This window comes from Limulus polyphemus, unplaced genomic scaffold (genome assembly GCF_000517525.1).
Source record: "Limulus polyphemus unplaced genomic scaffold, Limulus_polyphemus-2.1.2 Scaffold5151, whole genome shotgun sequence".
Classification (NCBI taxonomy): Eukaryota; Metazoa; Arthropoda; class Merostomata; order Xiphosura; family Limulidae; genus Limulus; species Limulus polyphemus.
In genome coordinates this window covers 31,208-43,141 of record NW_013670761.1, presented here as the reverse complement: position 1 = coordinate 43,141, position 11,934 = coordinate 31,208, and the positions used below count along the sequence as shown (strand labels likewise).

General features: G+C 35.6%; 1 protein-coding gene across 1 annotated transcript in view; it reads right to left on the bottom strand.

Annotated features, from left to right (window-relative positions):
* Positions 1-4,944, bottom strand: part of LOC106472196 (diacylglycerol O-acyltransferase 1-like) — a 31,158-nt gene extending 26,214 nt beyond the window's left edge. Inside the window, exon 1 of the mRNA XM_022400805.1 lies at positions 4,865-4,944. Coding sequence (XP_022256513.1) covers positions 4,865-4,907 — 43 coding nt within the window. The 5' untranslated portion in view covers positions 4,908-4,944. The remainder of the gene's footprint in view (positions 1-4,864) is intronic.
* Positions 4,945-11,934: the final 6,990 nt, after the last annotated feature.

Genomic DNA, 11,934 nt, shown 5'->3' with positions numbered 1-11,934 from the left:
GTTTTGAAGGGCAGCCTGATCAAGGTAGTTACTGGGTGGTATGAAGCACATTCTACTTCTTAATGATGGGCTTTGAAATTTTCTTGTAACCTTCTCCTTATCTGTTCTTCTCTATCACTTTATCCTTGACTTGTTTGGAAAGCTCCTTGGTGTTCATGGTTGATCTGTTGTATCACTATGTGAGTTGTAGCTTGAACAGATGCATTTACTCTGAAGTCAAGTTAAACCACTTTGATTACACACAGACAGAGACCATTACACTAATTTTGTAACCTTTCAAACTACTTTTTTTGCACCTGAACTGATTTAGGGTTGCCGTAACAAAGGAGTTGAAGACTTATACAATTGAGAATATTCTAAATTTCTTTGAAAATCTATCTTACTTACATAATATCAGCATTTTTTCATCGTTCTCAGTTTGGAGCAGATTGTGTAGATTCTAACTATAAAGTTCCATTTGAAAGTTTCATGATTGTAAGCTCAGATGGAAACTTTGCAGGGGATGAATACATTTGTAAGGCACTGTGCATTAAGAGTTATAGAATGAATACTTTCATTGTTACCTGTGGATTGCATTTTCAGCTAAAATTAATGGGTTCATTTCTAGAGTTAAAAGCCAAGTGGCTTGTGCTAATAGTCATGTCATCCAAGTCTGCAGATAGGTTTACACTAGTTGAAGTAATTAGAAGTTGAAAAGATTTATTTTAAAGTTAAAATCAATGCCAGATATATAACAGATAGTCCAGAAATGAGGAAGAGGGAAATGCTTTCAAAACTAGTTTATGAATTAGTCTTATCCAAGATATATTGAGGTACAAAATTTTTGTGTCTTTTTCATGTTCAATTAGTGTCATTGTGACCAGGATATAATTAACTTGAACTTGCCTTAATCCCTTTGCTATACGTGACACAAGTTTCCTTGAATAGAAGGAACAGAGTTGTGTCCCTTGATTTAACTCCAAGATTCACTCACGATGCATGTAGCTGAGATTTACAAAGGGTTGAGTTGATTTAACAAAGTTTAACCAGACAGTTTTATTTCTTCCAATGTGAAGTTTTCAAAGCTTTACCAGTTATTCTTTTTTTACGTGCATGTTTAGAACAACAACGAAGGTCACCCAGGTTGATTTCCTCTAGCACTGAATCACAGAGCAAGTTTCTTTATTTTATTTAATGTTTCAAAACAGCTCAGTCCAGTCTTTTCATTTTACTGTAATGCTTTTAACTTGTCTTTTGTTCATCAGTTTCAAAATGGTATTACAAATGTGTATTTGGAAAATGAACAAAATCACACCAAAGTATCTAGGAAACATGGGAAAATTTGTAAAATTACAAAGGGAATAACACACAATTCTCTCTAGAAATGAAAACACTAATATTTTTAATGTTTTACTTAAAAAAGTAAATAGACAAGCAAAATCTTATAAATAAATTGTGAAGTATTTCTAACATAAAGACAAACAATATACTCTAGAAATTTTTAAACTGAATTTTGAAAGAAGTAATGTAACCACTGTATATATTCATAATGCATTCCATACATGTATGTGCCCTAATGTTTAACCCTACTGAAACGGGTTATTTTGAATGAAGTAATGTAACCACTGTATATATTCATCATGCATTCCATACATGTATGTGCCTTAATGTTTAACCCTACTGAAACAGGTTATTTTGAATGAAGTAATGTAACCACTGTATAAATTCATGATGCATTCCATACATGTATGTACCTTAATGTTTAACCCTACTGAAACGGGTTATTTTGAATGAAGTAATGTAACCACTGTATAAATTCATGATGCATTCCATACAGGTATGTACCTTAATGTTTAACCCTACTGAAACGGGTTATTTTGAATGAATTAATGTAACCACTGTATAAATTCATGATGCATTCCATACATGTATGTGCCTTAATGTTTAACCCTACTGAAACGGGTTTTGCTATAGTCAGGGGTCAGAGAATTGAACTATTATCTTATAAATGTATGTTAATAAGTTTGGCATCAAATTGTAGATTATAATTTAAATTTTAGTGTTATACATTACTTAATTTCTTAATTAGAAAGCAAATAAAAAGAAAAATAGCTAGATATTGATTTTTGTGTGTCACATTGTACATCATACTCTGGGTTTGATCAGATTATATTTTATGATGCCCACAATACAACATTTACAGTTTTGTACGAATTAGAAACTCAAATGTTCGATATTGACAAGCTAGAATATAAAATAAGAACCTCCTACCTCTTCTATTTGCCGAGATATCATGATATTTACAAACTCACCATATTGGCTCCTCCCACTACTTCATCATTTGAGAATACTTATCTACACCTACTTTTCTATACCTACAAGTTTATAACCAATCGAAAGCTCTACATAATTATGTTAATCTTGCTAAGTTATTTATGAGAGAAAAGCTCATATATCGTTGTAGAGTTTGAAGTATTATGATCAATGTTATTTTCCGAACAGAAATTGGATTATTTTAGACCCAAATAAACCATAGTTAGGAAGCCTGGTAAATTACAATGGATTTTGTGGTACTGGTATAGTCATTTATAATTTTTCGGTATTTCAAAATGCATATATTAAGTCTGCAAAAATTAAACATCCTATTTACTATTTTACCATGCTTACACATTAACCAATAAATGCATAGTTTCCAGTATTTTGCAAAATACAGTGACATTTTGGTTAGCATACATTACATATTATTATTATTATTACTATTCACAATTAAATACTTAAATTTCAGTTATTATTACATAGAACAGTAAGTAAAAAATATTTGGAAAACAATAATCTAGACTATTACGATATTACATAGTTCTTTTCGTATGCTCCCCCAGTGGCATAGTGGACTTACAATGTTAGAAACTGGGTTTCGATACATATGGTGGTCAGAGCACAGTTAGGCCATTGTGTAGCTTTGTGCTTAATTTCAAACACACAAACAAAACAAACTACATGTGGATGTGGGAAAAAGCAAAAGAATTTACATAGCTTTACACCTATACCACCACTAAATCTCCAACAACCAGAAGAATAACTAACATTTAAATACCTAACAAAGCTCACTGGATCAGATAAAACTTTGTATAGAGCCATATCATAAATATCTGGGATTCAAACAGAACCTGTAGAAAATCAACCACATCGAAAGGATAACTAACATTCAAATACCTATCAAGTTTATTGAATCGGCCCAAAATTTCTACAGATCCATAGCATAAGCATTTTATAATACTTTAGACAATTCTCATTGTAATCATTATACTGTCAACAAGCTGATAAATCCTACCCCACTGTGTTTTCAAAGCAGGGAGAGTTCTGGAACTTGCTCTGCAAAACTTTATTTGATACTGACAGTGTCAAAATACTCAAAGTACGGTAACACCTAAACAGGAACAGTGAGTCATTGCTTTGTATTTGACAGGTTTCTACTTCAGCTGCTAACAGTAAAATAAACATAGGAAATAAGTGTAAAAAGATTAGAAGAAACTCTTAAGAGATTTACTTGGAACTTCGTTGTCTGTACTGAAAAGGACAAACAGTACTATTCATTTTGTTTCCTCTAGTTTCTAAGTCATCTCCTAACAATAAAAATACTACAGAAAATAAGTGTGAAAAGATGAGAAGTATAAACTCTGACCATAAGTACTTTGAAACTTTGTGATCAATACTAACAATATTATACATTTTATTTGCATTTGCAACCTTTATTTTTGTTATACTTTGATTACTTACCTACAACCTGGAGAATCAAGTATAATATTATAGTAGAGAAAATAAGAAATAAAATATAAAATATTTGATATTTAATTATGAGTTTTTTTTATATTTGTCATATATTTTCACTATATGCTATTATAAAAGTAACTATAATGTAAGAAACAGAAATTTATTAGGTAAGATAATGAAAAAAAAAATCTTCATGAGGTATATTTGGGCAATTTTTAGTCAGAAACTGTTTGTTTGTTTGCTTGTTATAGATTTCACGCAAAGCTACACGAGGGCTATCTGCGCTAGCTGTCCCTAATTTAGGAGCGTAAGACTAGAGGGAAGACAGCTAGTCATCATCACCCACCACCAACTCTTGGGCTACTCTTTAACCAACGAATAGTGGGATTGACTGTCACATTATAATGCTCCACGGCTGAAAGGGCGAGCATGTTTGGTGTGATGGGGATTCGAACACGTGACTCGCAGATTGCGAGTCGAGCGCCCTAACCACCTGGCCATGAGACACTGTTAATAGATTAATAAAACAAAAAACTAATAAATATAAATAGATATAAATTATTTGAGATTTAAGCTATTTAGAATACATTTGTGGTTTCCTGTTACAATTTGCAGTTATTCTAGAACAAATAATGGGTAATTTAGATTTATTTCCTAATTTTTATGATGGTTACAAGGTTGGTCAATTCAACCAACACCATATAGAGTTAAGGTTGATAACAGATAGAATATGACATTTTATCCAAAAAAACTGTTTGATGATCATCTAGGAGGATATAGAGATTACACAAATGAAACATTTTACAATTTTCATATAAGGAAAAGTATTTTTAATCTTAAAATCATTGGATAGTCAACATTCTGAAAGAAAACAATTCACAAGCAAATCTTTAATAAAAAAATCTTAACACTTAATTTAAAAACCTGAAATTTTGTGAAGATACACATACATTATCAAAAGTTATAGTATGATTACTCTCACGGATACATTAGTGGTAACGAGATGGGTGGACTCCACCCAGCTCATAGTCATAGGGTTAACCAACATGAAGCTACTGATATGCACACAAACTCAATTTTCAGATTCATGTAAATATAAGTACTGATTACTTACTCAAAACAATAAAAACAGATGGCCAAATATATGGTTTTCCCATAAAAACTTTAAACCACTGGAGAGGATCCACCAAAATGCCATACCTGTAAGAAAAATGGGGAAAAAAAATATTTACATATATTCCACCTAAGGTTATTAAAGCAATAAAAATTGCTTCTGAAAACAAAATTTAATGAAAAAACTAAAAAATTAATTCAATAAATATTGAACATCAGATATTAAACTATTGATGCGTATAACTGTTTACTTTCCTAACAAACTTCCATCAGAAGTTTTAAATTATATCAGATGTTTATAACTGTATTATAATGATATCAGCCTGAATGCTTAATAACATTTTATTCTTTTATATCCTTACCATTCTGTTCAAGTTTTGTTGTTGAAATATAATTTTAGTTTTATTTTTTCCTTACTTTGATGTCATTATACTTGGTTGCACCCTCTAAGTGCATGCTTGCTATCAGACTCATGGACACGTCCACACTTCAATTTAAAAAAACAGTGCATAATTGCATGCTTGGCTCTTCAGCCCATCTTGAGGCAGTTTCTATAATATTTTTCTTCATTACTGTATGCTTTTCAGTTGTGTCACATACAACTGTGGTAATTGGAGAGCTTGACACTTGAAAGTTATTATTCTCCTATACTGAAAATATATTTCGATAAGTACTTATCTTCTCGTCCAGTGCTGCCCTCTATATGCAAAAATTTGTTTTACATGCCACAAGTCTTGAACTCCCATGTACCCCATGACCAATGTAGTTCAACTGTGTCTCACATGTAAATCATCATGTAATAACCCTCCACCAATAGGAGTGCAACACACCCTTCTAATACGTACAACTCCCTCTATTCGATTCTGCCAAACTATCACTTCGAGATTAGGCAGAAAAGAAAAGCAATGATTGTCAGTGGGGAAGAAGGGTGGAAAGTGAGAGAGGAAATAAGTACCTAACAAAAATATGTTTTCAGTATAGGAAAATAGCTTCCGATAAGGTACATTACCTTCCCTCACACGTATAGCTAGAATCCCACATGGAATAGGCAGAGGGGCTGGTGCGAGGGATAAAATTAAGTATCCTCTAAAAGTGTCTGAAGAACATCCATGAAGTGTGATCCACACTGTGAGAGGAACACACATGGTAAACACATATTACTTTCCCTCACACGTATAGCTAGAATTCCGCGTGGAATAGGCAGAGGGACTGGTGCGAGGGATAAAATTAAGTATCCTCCAAAAGTGTCTGAAGAACATCCATGAAGTGTGATCCACACTGTGAGAGGAACACACATGGTAAACCACACCACTTCTGTACCAGGTATACTCTGCACGCAGTGCAGAAATAGGTGTTGCATACTCGGGCAGAAAGTGGGAGAAGCACAACCAAAAATGTACTGAAATCTCAATCCCAATGAAGAAAGACTGTAGACGAACCATCTACAGACTGGAATGTCAGGAAAACTAAAATAGATGTGCTCCAAGGTGTAGAGTGTCTAGGGCATGATGGACAATACGTGGCCAGTCAACTCCAGTCCAAAACCAAGCAGCATCAGGATTACTACTTCCAACCTGTGGTAGGAGAAGGGTCCACACCATCTTCTCCTCAAGTTGAGTAGAATAGAATTATATATATGTCAAACTGACCTACTAAATGGGCACACGTGTACAAATCTACAACCACCTATACATCCAGGAACCTGACATCTAAATGATGGCACAAAGAGATGTGCCAATGTGATAATTCACATCAAACCAAATCCAATCCAACTGGAACTCCTCAGTACAACAGCAGCCTCAGGCAGGGGAAACACTTCCGATGTGGAGTGCAAGAGGGAGAACCTTCACCCCTAGTAAATTCATCTTCCGGATAGGACTGCACAGAATTTGGAGCACAGTGTGCATTATTGGCCATGTGTATATTGTTTTTATTATTTCATCTTGGCCATACAGTGCGTATTTGAGATATAGAAAGCATACCTGGACAGATAACACTCACCACTGAGCAGGATCCAAATCCTAAATGGAACATACCCCTGGAGAGAAATATATATATCGAAAAAATAACTTACCCAATCACAGCCACACTGAAGTTTGAAGGATGGCAACAGGCGATACTCCGACAAGGAAGAAACAGCTATCCAATGAAGATAGAGGGAGATGAATGTATGAAGGGTAGACCACATGTCTGACTGAAGAGTTTCCTCCAATGGATGACTGAGGTGAGACTCCAGGAAAAAGGGAAGGTGCTTCATCTTAAGCAAAGACACTTGGAACAGAAGTTGGGAAGAAAAAGACAGGGAGGAATAGACAAAATGAAGTAGTTGACAATCCCAAGTCATAAGGGTAGAAGAAGAAGAAAGATCACGTACAGATGAATGGTGCCATTGAATGAAAAGGTGGAAATGGGAACCACTAAAGGAGGCCATACAGGCAGTGAAACAACAAAAAGCACATAATGGACATAGAAATCTATCTAGAGAAGACTGGGAATAAAGGTGGTAAATGGACAAAAGAGGAAACAGCAAAAAGGAAGAATGACTCTCACAAGCCACTGTAGTTTTGAGTAGGAAAAATAAATCTGGTGGAACCACATGATGAGGAGGTCAATGAAACTGGAAGGAATGTAAATGAAATCAGCTGGGACAGTTCTGACTTGAAAAATCCACTTCCAGGGTCTGAGGATGATGAACCATAGACCAAAAAAAAAGAGGTACTTTGGTGTTGGAGTAAAGTGGAAAAAGCATTCAGAAGAGGAGTACCCCACTGATTGTACAGCCACCTGAAAAACTAAGGGTTGAGAAACCACTCCATGAAATAAACTTTGTCGGATCTTGAAAAATGATCTGCCACTAGATGAAAAGCACCAGGAACATGGCACACAAGGAAATTTATCCATAGCATATGTGCCCAATAAAGGAGGTCCAACATTCAACCACAAAGGAAATAGGAACAGATGCCCCTATAGTGATTGAAATAAGCCACAATGGTGGAATTGTTGGTATTGAGCATAACTTGTTGGTACTGTGCCAGTGGAAGAAAACAAAACAAAGCATATCGTACCACCATAAGCTCCAAGATGTTCAAATGGTAAGACATAACAATCTGAGACCATTACCCAGAAGCCTCTTGCTGATGGACCAACACTCCCCAACTTAGGAGAGAAAGCAGCTGTGATTCAATGCAAATTCATACAAGGTGTAGGAAGCAGTACTTCCTTCGTTGTACTGTTCTTGTTAAGCCACTAATGCAGATAGTCTGTAAGAGAAGGAGGAAGGGTAACTGGGGAGTCCAAGGGATCCCAAGCAAGATTTCATGAGCTGTGCACAGACCTCTGAAGAGAATGCATATATATCCGACCCAAAAGAAAAATGGCTTCCATAGAAGCCCAAGTCCTCAAAAGCAACAGAATCTTTTGGCTGAAACCAAGCCAGTAGTAAATTCATGGAGAATGGAAAACATTAATGAAGTGGAGAAGGATAGGCCAAAATGAGATGTGTGTTAAAAAATACACCCAAGTGGATAAGATAGTGTGCAGGCAAAAGAAAACTTCCCAAACTTTAGAATCCAACCAGCACAAGCTGCTACTATCAGCTGCAGATATGTGTGTGTGTGTTGAGAAGACTCCAGTTTGGAATGAATTAATGTCATCCAAGTAATGGTGTAAAGACATGCAGAAGTTGGGCAAAAGCCATGACCACCCAATAAAATACATATGATGCCAAAGCAAGCTCAAAAGACCAGGCAAAAAACTCATACACAACCCCTTAGTGCAGAGGTTCCCAAACTGTGGTCCATGGCCACCTGGGGATCCGCAATAGTACTTAAGGGGGTCTGCAGCAGTAATACATCAAATTTATAAAATTACCATTATAAAACTAATATAGCAATATATATATAAATCCCAAATTAATAATTGTAATTAACCTAAATTGCTGATCACATAAAAACATGACAGTTGATTGCCAGTTGGATTGACACATTACTACATGTATACGTTAGTGTGACAATTAATTCAAAGCAGTAAAATATTAATTGCCATTTCCTACAACCTATTTATGTGAGCAAGGTTTCTCTCAACTTGCTTATATAAAATCTAAGTATAGAAATAAGATAAATGTGTAGCTAGATCTTTGTTTGAAACTGTCAGACATTGACCCAAAAATTCGCAAGATTGTTTCAGAAAAGCAATATCATCCTTCCTTCACATTAAAGTAAGTCGTAAGATTTTTTTTATATTTTCCATATTTAAATCTCTTTTCATTTTTCTTTTCTTAAAACTATAATCGAACTGTAAAGGTAGTAAAATACACATATGATACACCAGTTACACATGATAAAAACAATTTTTAATGGGAGGTGGTCCACCAATACAGTAAAGAAGTTGATGGTAGTCCACCAATTGGCAAAACTTGGGAACTCCTGCCTTAGTGAACAAATTGAAGATAGCATCTGGCCTAATGAGAAATATGAATATGGAGAAACAAGCCCCTTGTGTGTGACAAAGAACTCCATGGGAAATCGAGTAAGAACCAGAAATTGGTTGAGGCAGAACAGATGGATCACAGGACAAAAAACCTGGAGAAGGTTTGCTGACAGGTGTGATAGCTTTCTGTGATATAAGGGTCCACACAACCTTGGATAGACTCACACATGATAAAACACTCTGATATAGGGCCAAGAACTTGCCATAAATACAAGTTTTAAGGTTGCGAGGGGTCCTTGTGAGCTCATTTAATAATCAACACAACTATAGATGGAGCAGCATGCTGACTCAATCAAAACCACTACTGAAAGATTGTTATAATGAAGTAAATTCAAGTACGAGCATGAGCACAGACGACTATAGAAAACCACTAAACTTCTGGAGCTCGATATTACTTATCTTAAAATTGCAGGATCAAAACATCTATTTCACTACAGATATCTCTTTTTCTTGTAAATACACAATTAATTACCTGACAGTTGTAAACAAGCTGTTGTCTGTATAAAAATTAAACTGTAATAATTCAAGAACACATTGTTTCTGTTATTTATTCATATACAGAAGAGAAAGATAGAACTATACTTGTTATTTTACAGTGACACCACTGGAAATTTACTGTTACTTTTAACATTCCTGTTGGACAAACTTAGAAGATTTGCTAGGCTGCAGCACACCAAGTTAATGGGAAGAAAATCAGTAAAAGAGATAAAGGTGGAGGAGAGAGGAAAAGGATGAAAAATCCTTGTGACAAAACTTGTAAAACCCAAGAATCGGTAGTGAATAATTGCCATAGGGGAACAAAATCAGTCAATCATGTCCCCACTGTACCGGAAACCAACCGAAAATCACTGGAACTTCTGGCAACAATGAACCTGACTTATAGACACAAGGCAAACTTTTGAACTCCTAGTGGCATGATCTCGTAAAGGATGGGGAGATTGCAGAACGAGAAACTGTTATGGGAGAGGTCATGGTATCAGAATGAGAAAAATGAGCAAACAAAGACTAAAGGGACTTACAGAGTCCTCACGTGATATCAAAGACCCTGAAAAATCTCCAAAAACAAACTGTTGGAGAAAAAGAGCCATCCAAAAGCCACAAAGGTATGGGGAAGGTAGAGGAACCTGTGAAAAGACAGAATCCTTCCCAATATGATCCCAAGAGCAACAAAATCATGTGAGAAGGGATAGAGCCAAAGAGGACAATAGTGCCAAGGAGGAGGAAGGAGGGAAAGTGTATCCTCTGTATTTAGTGGATCAGTGGAGTGCCTCAGAAAGGTGGTGTATGTTGGACAAGTACTGCAGGAGAGCTGTGAGGGTGAGATGAAGGTGGGAAAATGGACGTGGGAGAAATGTATAGGATTATCAGGGACAGTCCCCCACTCATGGGCAAAAAGTGACTCCAACTGCTGGAAGTCGAGAAAGGTTTGATCAGCTTGCTGATAAGCCAAAGCATAAAGATCACAAATCCATGGAGGACAAGTCACGCTAACATTAGTTCTCAAATGAAAAACAAAATGCTCAGCATGAGTCCTGATGTCAGGGGAAGAAATGAAAGCAAGAGACCATAATAATGGGAATCATGTAAAAAAGGAAGGAACAGTATTATATGAAAACAGTGAAAATTGAAAAACAAACCTGAGAAAGCATATACAAAAAAACAGAGTTAGGCCTACTAGATCTCGTAGGAGATGCATGGGAGGATGCAGCATAGTTAAGAGGTGGAGAAAAAAACCTGTCAAAATCCTCCTCATCATGAACAGGTTCAGACAATGCAGGAGGAACTTGAACACTGTCAGGAGAAAAAGGATGCCTCGTATAATGATCAATCTCTCGATGAATGATAGCCTAAAAATCCCTAGTCAAGTAATAATATCTGAAGTTGTAAAAGAATTCAGCATAAACTGCAAAGAAGGTAAAAATGAGAAAACAAAAATCAATAAACAAGGGTAAATTATCATGGCAAACTGCTACAGAAAAACTAACTGCAGCAAATGAATAAATTAAGTAAATTACTACTTCACACACACAAAAAAAGAACACATGAAAAGAGCACAAATGAAAAACATCTGGACTCAATCACTTCCTAATGGCAAGTGATAATTTGGTACAAGCGAATAGAAGTAGTCACGTGTCATGAGGGTGTGTTGCACTCCTATTGGTGTAGGGTTGTCCCATGATGATTTACCTGTGAGACGCAGTTGAACCATGTTGATCATGGAATACATGAGAGTTCAAGGCTTGTGGCATGCAAAACAGTTTTTGCATATAGAGGGCAGCACTACAGGAGAATGGCTATACATGTGAGGAGAGGTAATGCACCATATCGAAAAGCAACTTTACATAACTGTAAGCTTCTTTCCATCATCTTAACCACAGAATTACCAGTAGGATCCCTGAAGAAATTGATAAAAAATGCAAAACTTTTGTGTGTACAAAAAACTCCAAGACATTATGTGACAACTATGATGGTTGTAAATAAGGTCTTTTAGGCTATCTTATTTTATTTTTCAATTTTCATACATGTCTCATTCCCTAATTTGAGAGATTTATAATGCTGATTACCACTGTATAGTACATTAAA